General features: G+C 41.5%; 1 protein-coding gene across 3 annotated transcripts in view; it reads left to right on the top strand.

Annotated features, from left to right (window-relative positions):
* Positions 1-24442, top strand: part of LOC311108338 (homeobox-containing protein 1-like) — a 47763-nt gene extending 23321 nt beyond the window's left edge. For 2 of the 3 annotated variants that reach the window (XM_084150965.1, XM_084150967.1), the window contains 4 exons: positions 260-342; positions 1831-1926; positions 6706-6884; positions 19700-24442. In XM_084150965.1, the coding sequence (XP_084007091.1) occupies positions 260-342; positions 1831-1926; positions 6706-6884; positions 19700-19843 (502 nt within the window). In that variant the 3' untranslated portion in view covers positions 19844-24442. The remainder of the gene's footprint in view (positions 1-259; positions 343-1830; positions 1927-6705; positions 6885-19699) is intronic. The other variant, XM_084150966.1, reaches the window with a different exon arrangement.
* Positions 24443-24837: the final 395 nt, after the last annotated feature.

Below are 24837 nucleotides of genomic sequence, written 5' to 3'. Positions count from 1 at the left end.
AGGGAGGGGAGGGGAGAGCGCAGAGGGAGGAGAGGGGAGAGCGCAGAGGGAGGGCGGGAGGAGAGAGGTGGGGACTGAGGTGAGGAGAGAGGGGGAGAGGAGAGAGGGGATGAGCGAGAAGGAGAGTGGGAGGGGGTGAGGGGGGTGAGGATAGGGAGGAGCGAGGGCCCTGGTCTAAAGTAGTGCACTACCTGGGGAATAGTGTCATTTGTGACGCAGTTTAAATCTGTGTTTTGAGATGGCCACCTCTTCTCCTCAGCTACTTCAATGACAACCAGTACCCTGACGAAGCTAAGAGAGAGGAGATCTCTAACGCCTGCAACGCTGTCATCCAGAAACCAGGTATTTCCTTCCGACCACCTAACTGTTGTACCTTTCTTACACTGGTCTCTTCTTACTGGCACTGATTTAGCTGGTAGATGCTTTATTAAGGAATGTTTTACTATGATTGTGATATGTGGTTGTCCGTCTTACCTGGCAACCTGAAGTTGAAAGCACTAACTCTAAATCGCTCTGGATGGGAGTATGTTAATGACCAAAATGTAAATGTACAAATCAACAAAGATATATAAAATGCAACATCCTACAATTTCAATGATTTTACTGAGTTACAGTTCATATAAGGAAATTGGTCTATTGAAATAAATTAATTAGGCCCTAATCTATGGATTTCACATGACTGGGAATACAGATATGCATCTGTTGGTCATAGATACCTTTAAAAAAAGGTAGGGGTGTGGATCAGAAAACCAGTCAGTATCTGGTGTGACCGCAATTTGCCTCATGCAGCACGACGCATCTCCTTCGTATCGGGTTGATCAGGCTGTTGTTGATTGTGGACTGTGGAATGTTGGCCTACTCCTCTTCAATGGCTGTGCGAAGTTGCTGGATATTGGCGGTAACTGGAACACGCCGTCGTACACGTCGATTCAGAGCATCCCAAACATGCTCAATGGGTGACATGTCTGGTGGGTATGCAGGCCATGGAAGAACTGGGACATTTTCAGCTTCCAGGAATTGTGTACAGATCCTTGCGACATGGGGCCGTGCATTATCATGCTGAAACATGAGGTGATGGCGGCGGATGAATGGCACGACAATGGGCCCCAGGATCTTGTCATGGTATCTCTGGGCATTAAAATTGCCATCGATAAAATGCAATTGTGCTCATTGTCCGTAGCTTATGCCTGCCTATACCATAACCCCACCGCCACCATGGGGCACTCTGTTCACAACGTTGACATCAGCAAACCGCTCGCCCACACGATGCCATACACCTGGTCTGCGGTTGTGAGGCCGGTAGGACATACAGCCAAATTCTTTAAAACAACATTGGAGGCGGCTTATGGTAGAGAAATTAACATAAAATTCTCTAGCAACAGCTCTGGTGGACATTCCTGCAGTCAGCATACCAATTGTGTGCTCCCTCAAAACTTGAGACATCTGTGGCATTGTGTTGTGTGACAAAACTGCACATTTTTGTGGCCTTTTATTGTCCCCAGCACAAGATGCACCTGTGTAATGATCATGCTGTTTAATCAGCTTCTTGATATGCCACACCTGTCAGGTGGATGGATTATCTTGGCAAAGGAGAAATGCTCACTAACAGGGATGTAAACATATTTGTGCACAACATTTGAGAGAAATAAGATTTGTGTGTATGGAACATTTCTGGGATCTTTTATTTCAGCTCATGAAACATGGGACCAACGTTTTACATGTTGCGTTTACATTTTTGTTCAGTGTTCTTTGCAATATAATTTACTGTTTGGAATAATCTAGAATAATAATCTGGAGTTGTCTAATCTCCTGAATGTTATTTTATTTCAGGGAAGAAGCTATCGGACCTGGAGAGAGTTACGTCTCTTAAAGTGTACAATTGGTTCGCCAACCGACGAAAGGAGATCAAGAGACGTGCTAATATTGGTAACGTGGGCTGGGTCTGTTGTCATTGGTAACGTGGGCTGGGTCTGTTGTCATTGGTAACGTGGGCTGGGTCTGTTGTCATTGGTAACGTGGGCTGGGTCTGTTGTCATTGGTAACGTGGGCTGGGTCTGTTGTCATTGGTAACGTGGGCTGGGTCTGTTGTCATTGGTAACGTGGGCTGGGGACGCTGGGTCTCTGTCATTGGTAACATGGGCTGGGGGACGCTGGGTCTCTGTCATTGGTAACATGGGCTGGGGGGCGCTGGGTCTCTGTTATTGGTAACGTGGGCTGGGGGGCTGGGTCTCTGTTATTGGTAACGTGGGCTGGGGATGCTGGGGGACTGTTGTCATTGGTAACGTGGGCTGGGGGACGCTGGGTCTCTCTCATTGGTAACATGGGCTGGGGGTCTTGTCATTGGTAACGTGGGCTGGGGGACGCTGGGGGTCTGTCATTGGTAACGTGGGCTGGGGGACGCTGGGGGACTGTTATTGGTAACGTGGGCTGGGGGACGCTGGGGGACTGTTATTGGTAACGTGGGCTGGGGGACGCTGGGGGACTGTTATTGGTAATGTGGGCTGGGGGATGCTGGGGGACTGTTATTGGTAACGTGGGCTGGGGGACGCTGGGTCTCTCTCATTGGTAACATGGGCTGGGGGTCTTGTCATTGGTAACGTGGGCTGGGGGACGCTGGGTCTCTGTTATTGGTAACATGGGCTGGGGGTCTGTTATTGGTAACGTGGGCTGGGGGACGCTGGGGGTCTGTCATTGGTAACGTGGGCTGGGGGACGCTGGGGGTCTGTCATTGGTAACGTGGGCTGGGGGGCTGGGTCTGTTATCATTGGTAACGTGGGCTGGGGGGCTGGGTCTCTGTTATTGGTAACGTGGGCTGGGGACGCTGGGGGTCTGTTGTCATTGGTAACGTGGGCTGGGGGGCTGGGTCTGTTGTCATTGGTAATGAAGCCCCTTAAAACCAGGGGATTTCAGTAGAACATCAATTTGTTTTACTGTCATCCATTTGTTCTATTAGTCTGGCTGCATATCTTTCAGTATTTAGACAGCCCCTTTTCTACCCCGTAGAAATCTATCTCTACCCAGTACAGCCAGAAGAGGACTGGCCGCCCCTCAGAGCCTGGTTCCTCTGGTCTACCAAGAACAGCCATGAGAGGACTGGCCACCACTCAGTCTGGTTCCTCTGGTCTACCCAGTACAGCCAGAAGAGGACAGGCCACCCCTCAGAGCCTGGTTCCTCTGGTCTACCCAGTACAGCCAGAAGAGGACTGGCCACACCTCAGAGCCTGGTTTCTCTGGTCTACCCAGAACAGCCAGAAGAAGACTGGCCAGTCCTTGGACCCTGGTTCCTCTCCAGGTTTCTTCCTTCTAGGGAGTTTTTCCTACCTACTGTGTTTCTGCCTCAGCATTGCTTGCTGTTTGGGGTTTAGGCTGGGTATCTGTGAACTTCTGACGTAAAAAGGGCATTAGAAAATAAATGTAATTGATAGATTTTCCTCTGTATACAGCTGTGGTGTTCCGTTCAGAATTCTAGATTCCACCTGTGATGTGTCATGACTTTCATTAAATGTGATGACTTATTTATCGAATCAACTAACTATGTTTAATTGTTACATGATTCATTTAAAATTGGGTAACAATTAACTCATTAGGAATTTGGGGCACCACAGAAGAAGTTGTTTATGGAGTTACCATCTCCCGAATCAAAAGTTTGGACACACCTACTCAATTGAGTTTTTTTTTTTTTTTTTTTACTATTTTCTACATTGTAGAATAATAGTGAAGACATCAAAACAATGAAATAACACATATGGAATCATGTAGTAACCAAAAATGTGTTAAACAAATGAAAATAGCCACCCTTTGACTTGATGACAGCTTTGCACACTGTTGGCATTCTATCAAACAGCTTCATGAGGAATGCTTATTCCAACAGTCTTGGAGTTCCCACATATGCTGAGCACTTGTTGGCTGCTTTTCCTTCACTCTGCAGTCCGACTCATCCCAAACCATCTCAATTGGGTTGAGGTCGGGGGATTGTGGATGTCAGGTCATCTGATGCAGCACCCCCATCACTCTCCTTCTTGGTAAAATAGCCCTTCCACAGCCTGGAGGTGTGTTGGGTCATTGTCCTGTTGAAAAACTAATGATAGTCCCACTAAGCCCAAACCAGATGGGATGGCGTATCGCTGCAGAATGCAGTGGTAGCCATGCTGGTTAAGTGTGCCTTGAATTCTAAATAAATCACAGACAGTGTCACCAGCAAAGCACCCCCACACCATAACACCTCCTCCTCCATGCTTTACGGTGGGAACTACACATGCAGAGATCATCCGTTCACCCACACCACGTCTCACAAAGACACGGCGGTTGAAACCAAAAATCTCCAAATTGGACTCCAGACCAAAGGACAAATTTCCACCGGTCTAATGTCCATTGCTCGTGTTTCTTGACCCAAGCAGGTCTCTTCTTATTATTTGTGTCCTTTAGTAGTGGTTTCTTTTCAGCAATTCGACCATGAAGGCCTGATTCACACAGTCCCCTCTGAACAGTTGATGTTGCGATGTCTGTTACTTGAACTCTGTGAAGCATTTATTTGGGCTGCAATTTCTGAGTTTGTTAACTCTAATGAACTTATCCTCTGCAGCAGAGGTAACTGGGTCTTCCATTCCTGTGGCGGTCCTCTTGAGAGCCAATTTCATCATAGCGTTTTATGGTTTTTGCAACTGCGCTTGAAGAAACTTTCAAAGTTCTTGAAATGTTCCATATTGACTGACCTTCATGTCTTAAAGTAATGATGGACTGTCATTTCTCTTTGCTTATTTGAGCTGTTCTTACCATAATATGGACTTGGTCTTTTACCAAATAGGGCTATCCTCTGTATACCCCCCGTATACCCCCCCCCCCCCCCGCATTCCAGGTGACTACCTCATGAAGCTGGTTGAGAGAATGCCAAGAGTGTGCAAAGCTGTCAAAGGCAAACGGTGGCTATTTGAAGAATCTCAAATATAAAATATATTTTGATTTGTTTAACACATGTTTGGTTACTACATGATTCCATATGTGTTATTTCATAGTTTTGATGTCTTCACTATTATTCTACAATGTAGAAAATAGTAAAAATAAAGAAAAACCCTCTATTGAGTAGGTGTGTCTAAACTTGACTGGTAGTGTGTTATATCAATAAGTCACTTATTAATCATTACCTCATATCAGTCTCATTCTGAACTTCGCATACTCCTTGGATCCGCAAGAACCTCAGCTTTACTTATGGTTCAGCACTACACAAATTGGCTTAATTATTTATTTACTAGCTAACTAAATAATAACACAGAAATACATACATGCTTAATACATTAGAAAAAGTCCCTAGTGGACTAACATGACTGCTTAGTTATCAAAGGAAAAGGAGGGGTAGATAAAAGAGGAGGGAGAGGGGGACAAAGAGAGTCAAACTTATCGTACATACATTTGGAAACTACGCTCAACAGTAATCAGAATACTTAGCACCCTAACCACCGCCCGTTCGGAGAAGAAGTCATGAATGTATTTACGTGTCTTTGTTCGTCTTCCCTCTGTTGAAACCAAATCACTGCTTCTGTGGGGAAAGGGGGTCGATGGGTGTAAGGCTCTGGTTGTCCACCAGAGGTCACAATGTCCTTAAGTTCTCCTGGCTTGGAGTGGAGGGTTCACAGAACAGATACTCGGATGCACCCGTGATTGTCTGTGATGGGATCTTCTTCCTCCCACCTCCGTGTGGTTAGTCAAAGTTCTAGATCACTTTACATGCACAAACTGCAGACTGCACATGCTTTTTGGTCTAGTGAATTTCTTCACCTCGTGTAGAGATTCAAAAGGTCTAACCCTTTTTAAGCCGTGTAGCCACAGCTCCACGCTTTCTGGTCTGAGTTTCAACCATTTGTAACGTTTAGCTCACGCTTCACGTCTGCTGGTCTAATGTAAAATTTCGTTACCAAGGCTTTTTATCCTCGGGTAAAAAGGGGGCATTCCTTCACGCCGTCTGTGCTCACTTGGTGTGTGGCTAGTCAATGTGCATAGTTTACATGAAAACCTGATGATCTCGTTAGAAAACGAATCACATTCCTATCTTACCAAAAATACTTTCATAATTATTCATTCATTATACACAACGACAGAAATGTGTATACTTTCCCAAAAAATTTAAATATGACATGATTATTCTTTAGATCCCCACTGACCATTCCCCACATTCTGATGTTGGAAATATTGATCCAGTGTTCACTTTTTGGACGTAAAAGTTTTGGCGGCAAAAGTCTTCTGGAGACAAAGCACATTCCTTTACCAATACTGAGGGGCAAGGGAGAGATACCCTTCCTGCCTAATTTACGACCGAGCGTTAAGGTGTCAAAACTGGCCCAGCCCCCCTTCCCCTCTTCTGTGGGTGAGAGGGTCTGGTTGTTGTCAGCCAATTGCCAAGCTGATCTGAGGCCTTTGGGTCCTCAGCCAGGAGAGTCATGACAGATGAAAAGATTGTTATTGTAGTGACACAACCATCCACTGGGGGTCATGACCTTTTCACCTGGCTGGAGGTCACAGACAGTAACACTGAGGAAGATGTGGTGGAGTTGACTAGGTCAGACGCGTCATAAGGCTCCGATGAAGGCTATTATGCCGAAACGTAAGCCTTTTTTCTTTGTCCTCCTGGATAGTCAGTCACCAGTTGAAGTGTCCTGGGGTATGGAATGTTTTTTTTGTGTCATAATAACCGGCGCTCTGTTTTTTCCCAAGAAGCCACAATCCTGGAGAGCCATGGGATAGACGTTCAGAGTCCTGGAGGCCACTCCAACAGCGACGACATCGATGGGGGGGACTACACAGAACAGGCCTGTGACCTGCCCTACTTCGACAAGAGACCCATGGCCAGACCCTTTGGCTTCTACAGGCTGGAGCCCACTTCACCCACACAGGTATGGAGCCAGAACCAGGGGCAAATCAAACTGTATTTATTTAGCACATTTCTGACACGAATGCAACTCAAAGTAGAGCGCTGCGTTCTTGCGGGATGTCAACGGGACCCACGGGCCCTGACAGATATCATTGTGGCGCGGTTGGCATTTTTCATGCTACAGGCGGGAGCGGGCAGTCGGGACAACTTTGGGAAGAAAATATTTTAGTCCCACTGATTTTTTCGAACAGTTGCATTTCTGTTTTGTATGTATCTAGTGTATTAAAACCGCCTCTTAGTCACACAGGCTGATTACATTTCACTATCCTACCTCTTAGGGCTGGGCGATATATCAAATTAATTCGATTAATTTGAATGTATATTTTTGCACGATATTCCAAATGCCTGTATCGCAAGAATCAAGTTTACTTTTATTAATTTTTTTACGATCGTTTGTCCGCTTGTTCTCGTGTTGTCTTGTTGGTCTGGTCTCCTTTTTCTGGTCTGGACTCCTTCGCTCTTCTGTGCTGTGTACACCTTCCCATTCACACCAGAGATCTGTATATAAATGACGAGACGCTCATGTCTCCGCCCTAACAATGGGAGTCGTTGTCCCAAAGTCGGGAAGCCTATAGAAACGCACAGATTTTGGCGAGAGTGAAACGTCTTGCTTAGCCTCTTCCTCTCTGATTACACACACACAAAGCCCCTCCCCCTGCCACTCAACAACAACAAAGATAAAACTTAATCTCTGACAAGCGGTTGAAGTTTGGTCCAACAGAATCAGTCAGGATGGACACATTATTTCACTGTAATAGAGGAGAAGTTAACATTTCAAACAATACCCTTTTCATGTATCAATGAACATTGATTCTGGAAAATGAATGCTCAGTTTGTTGCGTGCAGCATTGTGGTACCAAGTAGCAGCATTCTAGCTAAAAGACAGTTATACTAGCTGTCTAGTCTGTTTTTAAAAATGTGCAATATGCATAAAACACAATTATAAGGAATTGGCAACTCATTCTGCGATAAGGTAGGCCTCTTGATTTCAACATCTGAACAAAGTGGACAGGCTAACAGGCTTTTCAAACAGAGACAGAAGGGTGTGGGGTGATTCTCACAAACTTGGTATTAATCTTGGTACATTTTGGAAATACTTTTTTTTGTAATGGATAAAATACCATCTCTAATTGTCTGTTAAATTAATAATCTTAACTGTTCAGATTTAAATTGTTTTTACACATGTTCTAAGACCATGCACAAAATAATCTCATTACTGTATCACTTGTAAAGTTAGAAAAAATACATAAAAGGTGAAAATGTTAAATGTTTAATTGTCTAAGACACAGGAGAGTCATTACAACAATATTTCATAAAAGGACATTTTGATTTTAAATACACTGAGTATACCAAACATTAGGAACACCTTTCTAATATTGAGTTGCACCCCCTTTTGCCCTCAGAACAGCCTCAATTCGTCGGAGCATGGACTCTACAAGGTGTCGAATGCGTTCCACAGGGATGCTGGCCCATGTTGACTCCAATGCTTCCCACGGTTGTCAAGTTGGCTGGATGTCCTTTGGGTTGTGGACCATTCTTGATACACACGGGAAACTGTTGAGCGTGAAAAACCCAGCAGCGTTGCAGTTCTTGACACAAACCAGTGCGCCTGGTACCTACTACCGTACCCCGTTCAAACGCATGTACAATTTTTTGTCTTGCCCATTCACCCTCTGAATGGCACACACACACAATCCATGTCTCAATTGTCCCAAGGCTTAGAAATCCTTCTTTAACCTGTCTCCTCCCCTTCATCTACACTGATTGGAGTGGATTTAACAAGGGACGTCAAGGGATGATAGCTTTCACCTGGTTAGTCTGTCATGGAAAGAGCATGTGTTCCTAATGTTTTGTATACTCAGTGTATTTATTTTAATCAGTTCTCATTGCCAGAATTTGTGACATGTTAATATAATTTCTGTTTTAAATTCGTATTTAAAAAAGTACACATCTAAAGAGCAAATTACACATTTTATGCACAGCTAAAATTTTGAATTCTGTAATATTATTCTAGGAATATTTTAATTGATGCATGTCGGTAATCAGATCCACGTTACTGTAGATGAGATCACATTACGGAAATGAGCAAACGGTACTTCATCAAGAGTAAAAAATATCATTTTGGCCTCCCGACTGGCGCAGCATCGCAGTGCTAGAGGCGTCACTACAGACCCGGGTTCGATCCCAGCTGTATCACAACCGGCCGTGATCGGGAGTCCTATAGGGCGGCGCACGATTGGCCCAGTGTCGTCTGGGGAGGGTTTGGACAGGGGGCGCTCTATCAACTCCTTGTGGCGGGCCGGGCTCCTGCAGGCTGACCTCGGTCGTCAGGTGAACGGTGTTTCCTCCGACACATTGGTGCGGGCGGGTGTTAAGAGGCGCGGGTAGGCGGGTCATGTTTCGGAGGACACATGACACGACCTTCGCCTCCCAAGCCCGTTGGGGAGTTGTAGAGATGAGACAAGATCGAAATTGGGGAGAAAACAGGGGTAAAAAAATTAAAAATACTAAAACGATAGATAGATACAATTTTGAAGCATTAAGAACAACACATTAATCATTAACTCCCCACCACTGCTAGCCATTACCTGCTAACAGCTGAGAACTGCTAGCTAGCAAGCACAAAAACTGTCAACTTTGGAAGTACAGACCCATAGAAATGAGCCGTGAATTGCTGAAAATGCACAGTCACTATTTTTATAGAGGCATACGAATATAAAAGAAATGTGACAGTGTGGAAATGAAGAAATTTATAAAAATGCTGGAATTAAACAATTAACTATGCAAATGAGCAAAAGCTGTGTGCAATAAGGAAATAAGACGCCTGGCTCAAATAGAAGCCCGTCTCTAATAACCGGCTGTTGTGTTCAGGGAAGCAATTAAATGCACAGGCTATTATTTTAAGTTTGACTGTATATCGTAAGTGAAATCGCAGTATTTGGTTAAAATCACAATTAGATTTTTTTGCCCATATCGTGCAGCCCTACTAACAACCTGGTATCTTTACCAGTATATGCAAACATTTGGTGGCACAGAAAGGAAACTTGATATCTTCTTCCTGAGATGTGCTCCTAAAGTAAGTAGGATTCATATAGGCACAATGTAGGCTATATCTAAAAAAATGTTGGGGTACTCCTAAATTTTATATGGTGCTCCAAATGAAACATTAAAAGAAAAAGGATGCATGGTTCTTAGTAGTAGTAGTAGAATTTCACAAACCCTGAATTCTTTATATTATTGCTGACTGTTTGAAATGCAGTGTATTTGGCCTTTAAATGTGGTCCTCTGTAGCTCAGCTGGTAGAGCACGGTGCTTGTAACGCCAGGGTAGTGGGTTTGACTCCCGGGACCACCCATACAAAAAAAAACGCATGACTAAGTCGCTTTGGATAAAAGCGTCTGCTAAATGGCATTATTATTATTATTAAATTGTACAACAAAGCTTATTTAGAGAAAACAAACAAATTTAGATATCTTGAATCGCCCATAAGTTTGAAAAAAATGTAAATGTCGCCCAGCCCTACCATCACTCCTGTCTTTTGTTGGAGCTGAGATCAAATGATATAGCCTGTAGGCTAGACAGCGCCTTGTCATTTAGCAGACGCTCTTATCCAGAGCGACTTACAAGAGCAATTAGGGTTAAGTGCCTTGCTCAAGGGCACATCGACAGATTTTTCACCTAGTCGGCTCGGGGATTAGAACCAGCGACCTTTCGGTTACTGGTACAACGCTCTTAACCACTAAGCTACCTGCCGCCGTATTCAGACCCCTTGACTTTTTCCACATTTTGTTACGTTACAGCCTTATTCTAAAATGGTGTACATTTACTTTTTTTCCTCATCAATCTACACACACTACCCCATAATGACAAAGCAAAAACAGGTTTAGACATTTTTGCAAATTTAAACAAACAAAAATAGTTTGGACACCTACTCATTCAAGGATTTTTTTTTTTTATAAACTATTTTCTACATTGTAGAATAATAGTATAGACTTAAACTATGAAATAACACATATGGAATCATGTAGTAACCAAAAAGTGTTAAACAAATCAAAATATATTTTAGATTCTTCAAAGTAGCCACCCTTTGCCTTTGACAGCTTTGCACACTTGATTTGTTTAACACTTTTTTGGTTACTACATGATTCCATGTGTGTTATTTCATAGTTGTCTTCACTATTATTCTACAATGTAGAAAATAGTAAAAATAAAGAAACCCTGGAATGAATAGGTGTCCAAACTTTTGACTGGTACTGTACCTTATGTACATAAGTATTCAGACCCTTTGCTATGAGACTCGAAATTGAGCTCGGGTGCATCCTGTTTCCATTGATCATCCTTGATGTTACTACAACTTGATTGGAGTCCACCTGTGGTAAGTTCAATTGATTGGACATGATTTGGAAAGGCACGTGCATGTCAGAGGAAAAACCAAGCCATGAGGAATTGTCTGTAGAGCTCAGAGATGGGATTGTGTTGAGGCACAGATCTGGGCAAGGGTACCAAAACATTTCTGCAGCATTGAAGGTCCCCGAGAACACAGTGGCCTCCATCATTCTTAAATGGAAGAAGTTTGGAACCACCAAGAAAAACTGAGCAATCGGTGAAGAAGGGCCTTGGTCAGGGAGGTGACCAAGAACCCGATGGTCACTCTGACAGAGCTCCAGAGTTCCTCTGTGGAGATGGGAGAACCTTCCAGAAGGACAACCATGTCTGCAGCACTCCACCAATCAGGCCTTTATGGTAGAGTGGCCTGACGGAAGCCACTCCTCAGTAAAAGGCACGACAGCCTGCTTGGAGTTTGCCAAAAAACAAGATTCTCCGGTCTGACGAAACCAAGATTGAACTCTTTGGCCTGAATGCCAAGCATCACGTCTGGAGGAAACCTGGCACCATCCCTACGGTGAAGCATGGTGGTGGCAGCATCATGATGTGGGGATGTTTTTCAGGGGCAGGGACTGGGAGACTAGTCAGGATCGAGGGAAAGATGAACGGAGCAAAGTACAGAGAGATCCTTGACGAACACCTGCTCCAGAGCGCTCAGGACCTCAGACTGGGGCGAAGGTTCGGGACAAGTCTCTGAATGTCCTTGAGTGGCACAGCCAAAGCCCGGATTTGAACCCGATCGAACATCTCTGGAGAGACCTGAAAATAGCTGTGCAGCGACGCTCGCCATCCAACCTGACAGAGCTTGAGATGATCTGCAGAGAAGAATAGGAGAAACTCCCCAAATACAGGTGTGCCAAACTTGTAGCGTCATACCCAAGAATACTCGAGGCTGTAATCTCTGCCAAAGGTGCTTCAACAAAGTACAGAGTAAAGGGTCTGAATACATATGTAAATATGATCTGTTTTTTATTTTGTTAAAAAATTTGCAAACGTTTCTAAAAACATGTTTTTGATTTGTCATAATGGGGTATTGTGTGTAGATTGAGGTGGAAAAAAAACAATTGAATCAATTTCAGAATAAGGCTGTAACGTAACAAAATGTGGGAAAAGTCAAGGCGTCTGAATACTTTCGGAATGCACTGGCATAGAAGCACAGCGCTGTTGTCTTTCCATGAAAATGAATGATGGAGCCTAAACTACAGCCTCCAACATCGACTGAAAATAAATATTGATAACGTATTTTAATCTGCCTGCAAATCGTCCCGCTCCTAAAAGTTATTCAGAGCTCTGTGTCCACATTCCTATTTTATTTCTCCCCAACACTTTTAAACTACACTATATATACACACTGCTCTCTTTCAAACTACACTATATATACACACTGCTCTCTTTCAAACTACACTATATATACACACTGCTCTCTTTCAAACTACACTATATATACACACTGCTCTCTTTCAAACAACACTATATATATACACACTGCTCTCTTTCAAACTACACTATATATACACACTGCTCTCTTTCAAACTACACTATATATATACACACTGCTCTCTTTCAAACTACACTATATATACACACTGCTCTCTTTCAAACTACACGATATATACACACTGCTCTCTTTCAAACTACACTATATATACACACTGCTCTCTTTCAAACTACACTATATATACACACTGCTCTCTTTCAAACTACACTATATATACACACTGCTCTCTTTCAAACTACACTATATATACACACTGCTCTCTTTCAAACTACACTATATATATACACACTGCTCTCTTTCAAACTACACTATATATACACACTGCTCTCTTTCAAACTACACTATATATACACACTGCTCTCTTTCAAACTACACTATATATACACACTGCTCTCTTTCAAACTACACTATATATACACACTGCTCTCTTTCAAACTACACTATATATACACACTGCTCTCTTTCAAACTACACTATATATACACACTGCTCTCTTTCAAACTACACTATATATATACACACTGCTCTCTTTCAAACTACACTATATATATACACACTGCTCTCTTTCAAACTACACTATATATATACACACTGCTCTCTTTCAAACTACACTATATATATACACACTGCTCTCTTTCAAACTACACTATATATATACACACTGCTCTCTTTCAAACTACACTATATATATACACACTGCTCTCTTTCAAACGACACTATATATACACACTGCTCTCTTTCAAACGACACTATATATACACTGCTCTCTTTCAAACGACACTATATATACACACTGCTCTCTTTCAAACTACACTATATATACACACTGCTCTCTTTCAAACGACACTATATATACACTGCTCTTTCAAACTACACTATATATACACACTGCTCTCTTTCAAACTACACTATATATATACACACTGCTCTCTTTCAAACTACACTATATATATATATACACTGCTCTCTTTCAAACTACACGATATATACACACTGCTCTCTTTCAAACTACACTATATATATATACACACTGCTCTCTTTCAAACTACACTATATATATACACACTGCTCTCTTTCAAACTACACTATATATACACACTGCTCTCTTTCAAACTACACTATATATACACACTGCTCTCTTTCAAACTACACTATATATATACACACTGCTCTCTTTCAAACTACACTATATATACACACTGCTCTCTTTCAAACGACACTATATATACACACTGCTCTCTTTCAAACGACACGATATATACACACTGCTCTCTTTCAAACTACACTATATATATACACACTGCTCTCTTTCAAACTACACTATATATATACACACTGCTCTCTTTCAAACTACACTATATATATATACACACTGCTCTCTTTCAAACTACACTATATATACACACTGCTCTCTTTCAAACGACACTATATATACACACTGCTCTCTTTCAAACGACACGATATATACACACTGCTCTCTTTCAAACTACACTATATATACACACTGCTCTCTTTCAAACTACACGATATATACACACTGCTCTCTTTCAAACTACACTATATATACACACTGCTCTCTTTCAAACTACACTATATATACACACTGCTCTCTTTCAAACTACACTATATATACACACTGCTCTCTTTTAAACTACACTATATATACACACTGCTCTCTTTCAAACTACACTATATATACACACTGCTCTCTTTCAAACTACACAATATATACACACTGCTCTCTTTCAAACTACACTATATATACACACTGCTCTCTTTCAAACTACACTATATATACACACTGCTCTCTTTCAAACTACACTATATATACACACTGCTCTCTTTCAAACTACACTATATATACACACTGCTCTCTTTCAAACTACACTATATATACACACTGCTCTCTTTCAAACTACACTATATATACACACTGCTCTCTTTCAAACTACACGATATATACACACTGCTCTCTTTCAAACTACACGATATATACACACTGCTCTCTTTCAAACTACACGATATATACACACTGCTCTCTTTCAAACTACACGATATACACACTGCTCTCTTTCAAACTACACGATATATACACACTGCTCTCTTTCAAACTACACTATATATATACACACTGCTCTCTTTCAAACTTCACTATATACACACTGCTCTCTTTCAAACTACACTATATACACACTGCTCTCTTTCAAACTACACTATATATACACACTGCTCTCTTTCAAACTACACTATATATACACACTGCTCTCTTTCAAACTACACGATATATACACACTGCTCTCTTTCAAACTACACGATATATACACACTGCTCTCTTTCAAACTACACGATATATACACACTGCTCTCTTTCAAACTACACTATATATATATACACACTGCTCTCTTTCAAACTACACTATATATATACACACTGCTCTCTTTCAAACTACACTATATATACACTCTGCTCTCTTTCAAACGACACTATATATACACTCTGCTCTCTTTCAAACGACACTATATATACACACTGCTCTCTTTCAAACGACACTATATATACACACTGCTCTCTTTCAAACGACACGATATACACACTGCTCTCTTTCAAACTACACTATATATACACTGCTCTCTTTCAAACTACACTATATATACACACTGCTCTCTTTCAAACTACACTATATATATACACACTGCTCTCTTTCAAACTACACGATATATACACACTGCTCTCTTTCAAACTACACTATATATATATATACACACTGCTCTCTTTCAAACTACACTATACAGTCATGGCCAAAATTGTTGGCACCCCTGAAATTTTTCCAGAAAATGAAGTATTTCTCACAGAAAAGTATTGAAATTACACATGTTTTGCTATGCACATGTTTATTTCCTTTGTGTGTATTGGAATAACACAAAAAAAAACAGGAAAAAAGCAAATTTGACATAATTTCACACAAAACTAAAAAAATGGGCCGGACAAAGTTATTGGCACCCTTTCAAAATTGTGGATAAATAAGTTTGTTCCAAGCATGTGATGCTCCTTTAAACTCACCTGGGGCAAGTAACAGGTGTGGGCAATCTAAAAATCACACCTGAAAGCAGATAAAAAGGAGAGAAGTTGACTCAGTCTTTGCATTGTGTTTCTGTGTGTGCCACACTAAGCATGGAGAACAGAAAGAGGAAAAGAGAACTGTCTGAGGACTTGAGAACCAAAATTGTGGAAAAATATCAACAATCTCAAGGTTACAAGTCCATCTCCAGAGATCTAGATGTTCCTTTGTCCACAGTGCGCAACATGATCAAGAAGTTTGCAACCCATGGCACTGTAGCTAATCTCCCTGGACGTGGACGGAAGAGAAAAATTGATGAAAGGTTGCAACGCAGGATAGTCCGGATGGTGGATAAGCAGCCCCAAACAAGTTCCAAAGAAATTCAAGCTGTCCTGCAGGCTCAGGGTGCATCAGTGTCAGCGCGAACTATACGTCGAAATTTGAATGAAATGAAACGCTATGGCAGGAGACCCAGGAGGACCCCACTGCTGACACAGAGACATAAAAAAGCAAGACTACAGTTTGCCAAAATGTACATGAGTAAGCCAAATTCCTTCTGGGAGAACGTCTTATGGACAGATGAGACCAAGATAGAGCTTTTTGGTAAAGCACATCGTTCTACTGTTTACCGAAAATGTAATGAAGCCTTCAAAGAAAAGAACACAGTACCTACAGTCAAATATGGTGGAGGTTCAAAGATGTTTTGGGGTTGTTTTGCTGCCTCTGGCACTGGGTGCCTTGACTGTGTGCAAGGCATCATGAAATCTGAGGATTACCAAAGGATTTTGGGTCGCAATGTAGGGCCCAGTGTCAGAAAGCTGGGTTTGCGTCCGAGATCATGGGTCTTCCAGCAGGACAATGACCCCAAACATACTTCAAAAAGCACCCAGAAATGGATGGCAACAAAGCGCTGGAGAGTTCTGAAGTGGCCAGCAATGAGTCCAGATCTTAATCCCATTGAACACCTGTGGAGAGATCTTAAAATTGCTGTTGGGAAAAGGCACCCATCCAATATGAGAGACCTGGAGCAGTTTGCAAAAGAAGAGTGGTCCAAAATTCCGGGTGAGAGGTGTAAGAAGCTTATTGATGGTTATAGGAAGCGACTGATTTCAGTTATTTTTTCCAAAGGGTGTGCAACTAAATATTAAGTTAAGGGTGCCAATCATTTTGTCCGGCCCATTTTTTGAGTTTTGTGTGAAATTATGTCAAATTTGCTTTTTTCCTGTTTTTTTTGTGTTATTCCAATACACACAAAGGAAATAAACATGTGCATAGCAAAACATGTGTAATTTCAATACTTTTCTGTGAGAAATACTTCATTTTCTGGAAAAATTTCAGGGGTGCCAACAATTTTGGCCATGACTGTATATATATATACACACTGCTCTCTTTCAAACTACACTATATATATACACACTGCTCTCTTTCAAACTACACTATATATACACACTGCTCTCTTTCAAACTACACGATATACACACTGCTCTCTTTCAAACTACACTATATATATATACACACTGCTCTCTTTCAAACTACACGATATACACACTGCTCTCTTTCAAACTACACGATATACACACTGCTCTCTTTCAAACTACACTATATATACACACTGCTCTCTTTCAAACTACACTATATATACACACTGCTCTCTTTCAAACTACACTATATATACACACTGCTCTCTTTCAAACTACACTATATATATATATACACTGCTCTCTTTCAAACTACACTATATATATACACACTGCTCTCTTTCAAACTACACTATATATATACACACTGCTCTCTTTCAAACTACACTATATATACACACTGCTCTCTTTCAAACTACACTATATATACACACTGCTCTCTTTCAAACTACACTATATATATACACTGCTTTCTTTCAAACTACACTATATATATACACACTGCTCTCTTTCAAACTACACTATATATATACACACTGCTCTCTTTCAAACTACACTATATATATACACACTGCTCTCTTTCAAACTACACTATATATATACACACTGCTCTCTTTCAAACTACACTATATATATACACACTGCTCTCTTTCAAACTACACTATATATATACACTGCTCTCTTTCAAACTACACGATATATACACACTGCTCTCTTTCAAACTACACGATATACACACTGCTCTCTTTCAAACTACACTATATATACACACTGCTCTCTTTCAAACTACACTATATACACACTGCTCTCTTTCAAACTACACGATATACACACTGCTCTCTTTCAAACTACACTATATACACACTACTCTCTTTCAAACTACACGATATACACACTGCTCTCTTTCAAACTACACGATATACACACTGCTCTCTTTCAAACTACACTATATATATACACACTGCTCTCTTTCAAACTACACTATATATATACACACTGCTCTCTTTCAAACTACACTATATATACACACTGCTCTCTTTCAAACTACACTATATATATACACTGCTCTCTTTCAAACTACACTATATACACACTGCTCTCTTTCAAACTACACTATATATACACACTGCTCTCTTTCAAACTACACGATATACACACTGCTCTCTTTCAAACTACACTATATATATACACACTGCTCTCTTTCAAACTACACTATATATATACACACTGCTCTCTTTCAAACTACACTATATATATACACACTGCTCTCTTTCAAACTACACTATATATATACACACTGCTCTCTTTCAAACTACACTATATATATACACACTGCTCTCTTTCAAACTACACTATATATATACACACTGCTCTCTTTCAAACTACACGATATACACACTGCTCTCTTTCAAACTACACTATATACACAATGCTCTCTTTCATATCACACTATATACACAATGCTCTCTTTCAAACTACACTATATACACACTGCTCTCTTTCAAACTACACTATATATATATATACACACACTGCTCTCTTTCAAACTACACTATATATACACACTGCTCTCTTTCAAACTACACTATATATACACACTGCTCTCTTTCAAACTACACTATATATACACACTGCTCTCTTTCAAACTACACTATATATACACACTGCTCTCTTTCAAACTACACTATATATACACACCGCTCTCTTTCAAACTACACTATATATACACACTGCTCTCTTTCAAACTACACGATATATACACTGCTCTCTTTCAAACTACACTATATATACACACTGCTCTCTTTCAAACTACACTATATATATACACTGCTCTCTTTCAAACTACACTATATATACACACACACCGACTGCGAGCCAGGCCTAATCGCCCAACATCAGTGCCCGACCTCACTAATGCTCTTTTGGCTGAATGGAAGCAAGTCCCCGCAGCAATGTTCCAGCATCTAGTGGAAAGCCTTCCCAGAAGAGTGGAGGCTGTTATAGCAGCAAAGGGGGGGACCAACTCCATATTAATGCCCATGATTTTGGAATTAATGTTCAACGAGCAGGTGTCCACATACTTTTGGTCATGTAGTGTACGTATAACATATTGGTTGATAATACCACGTCAATCTCAGGCAATATTTTTAGCCACATTTTGATCTTGCCTAGGGTGGCAAAATTGCTGGGACTGGGGCTGCAAAGCGAACTGAGTAACATACATCTAAAATAACATTGCGGGACTGCAGTCGGGTTCGGGCCCAGTTCTTGTGGGAGTGTGCGTGAGTCGGACAAGAAGCCAGCGAGGGTGCTATGAAGGGGGATGAAGAAATCAGTCTCAGCCCTCTAATTCAATGTACTTAAAAAAACTGAAATAAAATAGAACTATACATCTATGTTTCTCCCCTTTCTTCCAGGACGATGGTACTGGTCACGGGGACCACCAGGACCCCATCTCTCTGGCTGTGGAGATGGCTGCAGTCAACCACACCATCCTGGCTCTGTCCCGGACCGGAGGGGTGCCCAGCGACATCAAGACCGAGGCCCTGGACGATGACTGAGGAGGGGAGGGGGTTACTGGACAGTGACTGGGGAAGGGAGGAAGAGGATGAGGAAGGAGTGGAGAGCGAAGGGTAATAATGGAGAGAGGATATGTCGTGTGTGCATGAGTGATTGAGTAGGTCAAGGAATGTGAAGATGACCAAATGAAGCTATCCACCTCCAGCCCCCCTCGTTCCCCTTGTGCTCTCAGCCCCTCCACTGCCCCAGTGTACTGTACCCTGCCCTGCTCGGAGTGAAAAAGTTGAGTGGGGGGAAAATAAATGGCTGTATTTTCTGGACCCCCCCCCCCAACATGGTGGTGCTGGCCTAGGGCCCTGGTCAACCCCTCTTCCCACCTGAGAGCAGCAGTTGTGTGTGTGTGTATATATGGTATCTAATCTCAGAGACACAGAATGGTTCTCATGCTCCTTAATCTTGTGCTGCCCTGAACCCTTTTCCTTGTGCAATGCATTGGTAGAGCATCAGTGGCCTCTTACTAACAATTCTGGGAGGGAGGGATGGATGGATGGATGGATGGATGGATGGATGGAGGGATGGAGATAGAGAGGGATGGATGGATGTAGTTTATCACCTTGCCCCAGAACAGTCAGTTGAGAACTACCTGTTTGTGGATTGGACTGTTCTGATTGGACTAGACTGTTCCCTAAATGTTCAATGTATCCTGCAGTCTAGAGCTTCCATTCCTACTGGAATCTTAAAGTTTCGTTTGTAAACATTGATTTTTTTGTTATGAAGTTTCCCCATGTCCGTGTGTTCTTTGAATCGAACGGCCACCAGAAATACAGAAGTTGCCTTCTGTAACGGACGGTTACGTGCAGGTGGCAAAAAGCAATCTGAAACCAAGCAGTACCACCCCAAAGCCAAATGAGATGAGACACAGGGCTAACTTCTGTAGGTCACTGGGTATTAAAGGGACAATCTGGTATTGGTAAATCATTTGACTTAAATAATGATATATTTACCCATTTGTTTTTGGAATAATATAATTTATAAAATGCCTCATGCGCTTGCTTTAACCCCCATCAGAACACAAAATGTTTTACTCAATTCTTTGTAAACAATGTAATTGTAGACGAATACTGAGTAGCGTCAAAACATGGTTAAAACTAGAATTTTCTCATGGACGGTCAGTCCTTGCATCCGTAGCTCTGTCTATGTTTACATTTCTCCAGCTCCATCCATCAGCTGTTTACCAAAAGTTGCGGGGTGATGCTTTGTTTGTACTGCAGATTGCCCCTTTATGGACTGCTGTCTGAGCTGCTCAAACTGACCTGAGAGCTGTGTTACAGAGAGATGGTGGGTCTATTCTTTTTAATGGTTCAGTTTTATCAAAAGTAAATTAACAGCGGGTGAGTTTCCTTAAGGTTTGGTAGCACTAAGATCACGTCCAATGGCGGCAACCTGTGAAAGATGATCTCAGTGCTACAGACCGTACAAAGCTTTTGGGTAACTCACCCTCATTGGCGGACGTAACATATCATATGAAATGGATGATGTAGTACCCAATTGGATGAGCACTACTTTCAAAACTACTGGCTGAAATTATACAAAAGTTCCGGAGCGTCACTCTGAGTCGGGGGTGTCAAACTAATTTTTCCCCCCCGATCCGCAGTCGGTGTTCAACGAGGTCCAGAGGTATATTTATATATCCTGAAAGTATATTTCCTCGCTGTCAAAATTTGCAATAAGATAGTCCTCTAACCCTCGTTTTGAATTCGATACTCCCTGACTTTCTAGCTTTAATTTCAGTAATGAATAGCGAGCTGGACACAGTCAAGGGACTGTATAAATGTAGCTCCATTATTATTTCTACACAGTTACCATTTGGTTTTAGTCATTTTTAAGTATATCGAGTTCGCCCCCCCTTAAAAAAATAATAACCCAACACTACTTTTACTCAAACCTCCCCCGGGCCGTATGTAATAATAATATGCCATTTAGCAGACGCTTTTATCCAAAGCGACTTAGTCATACGTGCATACATTTTGTGTGTGTATGGGTGGTCCCGGGGATCGAACCCACTACCTTGGCGTTACAAGCGCCGTGCTCTACCAGCTGAGCTACAGAGGACCACCTCTGCTTAAAGGGGGGAGTGAATATCTGCAGATACTCGGCCCTCCGTGGATTGAGTTTGACACCCCTGTGTTAGATTAACTGGCAGACAGTGGATTAAGAAAGTATTCAGACTCCTTGACTCTTTCCACATTTTACTTTAGCCCTATTCTAAAATGGATTATCCCCCCCCCCCCCCCCAATCAATCTACACACAATACCCCATAATGACAAAGCAAAAAGTTAAGTTTTTGCAAATGTATTAAAAATAACCTGAAATATTGTGTTTACATAAGTATTCAGAACCTTTACTCAGTACTTTGTTGAAGCACCTTTGGCAGTGATTACAGCCTCAAGTCTTCTTGGGTATGACGCTACGAGCTTGGCACACCTGTATTTGGGGAGTTTCTCCCATTCTTCTCTGCAGATCCTCAAGCTCTGTCAGGTTGGATGGGGAGCATCGCTGCACAGCTATTTTCAGGTCTCTCCAGAGATGTTCGATCGGGCTCAAGTCTGGGCTCTGGCTGGGCCACTCAGAGACTTGTCCCGAAGTTTGCTCCCATCACAGCCATTAGACTAACTGTTGTTAAAGTGACCATTTGCCTCATGGTGAAATCCCTGAGTGGTTTCCTTCCTCTCCGACAACTGAGTTAGGAAGGACACCTGTATCTTTATAGGGACTGGGTGTATTGATACACCATCCAAAGTGTAATTAAGAACTTCACAATGCTCAAAGGGATATTCAATGTTTGCTTTTTATTTTACCAAATCTACCAATAGCTGCCCTTTGCGAGGCATTGGATAACCTCCCTGGCCTTTGTGGTTTAATCTGTGTTTGAAATTCACTGTTTGACCGTGGGACCTTACAGATCAATTGTATGTGTGAGGTACAGAGATGGGGTAGTCATTAAAAAAAAATCATGTTCAACACTATTATTGCAAGTCCATGCAACTTAAGCAAATATTTACTCCTGAACTTATTTAGGCTTGCCATAACAAAGGGAACACTTGACTCAAGACATTTCAGCTTTTCATTTTTAATTAATTTGTACACATTTTCGAAAAACACAATTCCACTTTGACATGATGGGGTATTGTGTGTAGGCCAGTGACAAAACATCTCAATTTAATCCATTTTAAATTCAGGCTGTACCAACGTGGGAAAAGTCAAGGGGTGTGAATACTTTCTGGTGGCACTGCATGTGCTTTTAAAAGATAGTTTGATCCTTCACACACTTGAGTCTAGCTGAGCAGAGCTAAGCATTCTTGTTGGAACCGTGCTGGAAAGGACAATGCCAAAGGAAAATATCTGAGCCAGTTTGGTTTGGCACGATAGGGTGGACATACGATAGTGTGAAAAGGGTATTTATCTGACGGGTATTATATTTAATTCTGCTGGTGCTTGAGAGGATCTAGTCTTGCCCTAACCCTGCACTGGGTTCACTGTCCTTGAAGAAAGAAAGAGATTTTTTTTTAAAGACAAGTGTATTTATATTATTTATTTTGTATGTTCTTAGTGTAAAATTATGAGGATGATACTGTTTTGGAAATTATGCTTTTATTGTGAAATCAATCAATGTCTCTTATTGTTCTTATGCTTCTGTTGTGTGTTTATCCCCTGATGAAGAACCGTCTTCATGTCAAGAGATGACTAGATACTGTATTGTGTAATAGCAATGCAGTCCTCTATTGCAGGTGAACTGTCCTGTTATAAAGGCTACTCCTGTAGTAGCGCCTCCCAACCTGAAGTGGTGCTGTGGTACAGGTCCTGTATGCTAGAAATGTTAAACATTTTACTACTTTGTGTGACCGACTGGGGTTTCGAACCCAGGTCCACTACACGCCATAAGCACCAACTTACAGCCTAGGCGTTAGCTCAGGGATCTAACAAAGTCGTCAAGGCCAAATAGGTATCCTGTACAAAATGTAAATGATGTTATTCTAATGGTTGTCTGATCACACAAACTAATAATAAATAAGTCAGACAAATGAAAGTAACCTCTACTCCCTCTCCTTGTCCTCCATTGGGCACTGTGCAAGGGGATCAGAGGCAGACTGGCAATAGGGCAATTCAGGCCAATGCCAGATGGGCCAGTCCATCTTTAGCCCAGAGGGTCTGGCTAAATTGGGGTTATTGCATAGAATAATCATTATTTGGCTACTAATGAGGGCCTAAAGCAAAAAAAAAAATGTTACCGGTGTGGGAGCTTCAAGGAAAATAATGGGCCAGTGTGTTGGAAATGCCAGGGTCGATTTCTGGTCCCACTCCGCCCCTGAAGGGGGGTGTTTGTGCTGTGTCAGGGTCCAGGCTCAGACTTATATCTACAGTTCCTTCCATGTCTGCTGTCCCCAGTAAATATAATCAACTACATTAAATTACAACTGTCAATATAGCTCTCTGAAATGACAAGTCCAAGATTGAATGCTGTTTTATCAATCTTTCTCCGATAGTCTTCTGAATTACTGTATTGCCCATTAAATAATCGAGTGCCTTTTTTTGGACAGTATACTTTGTTCTGTAATTAAAATGTATATTTAAGTTTTTCTACCGTTTCTTTTATTTTATTTTGTATGATATATACACACACACAAGATAATAAAATTATATAAACATTTTTTATACCAAATGCTAAGAACCGAAAAACTATAGATAAAGTTAATGATACCATCAAACTCCTTGCCACGTCATGTAGTAGACTAGGTCTACGCTACAATGTAAGTCAAAGCTACAGATGTCCATACGCTCTGAGTTAAAACATTTGAGAACTATAATTGAATGCACCAATTTGTAAGTCGCTCTGGATAAGAACGTCTGCTAAATGACGTAAATGTAATAATTCAGTTACAGGATTAATTCCCTCTGCTCTCCAGTATCACTTTACAAAATCCTAGGATAGGCTCATAGTAATGGCTGGAACAAAATGAATGGAATGGTAGCCAA

Source organism: Coregonus lavaretus, assembly GCF_964263955.1.
Source record: "Coregonus lavaretus genome assembly, chromosome: 33".
NCBI lineage: Eukaryota > Metazoa > Chordata > Actinopteri > Salmoniformes > Salmonidae > Coregonus > Coregonus lavaretus.
Note: the sequence above shows the minus strand (reverse complement) of the source record. Positions and strands in the feature narration are given on the sequence as shown.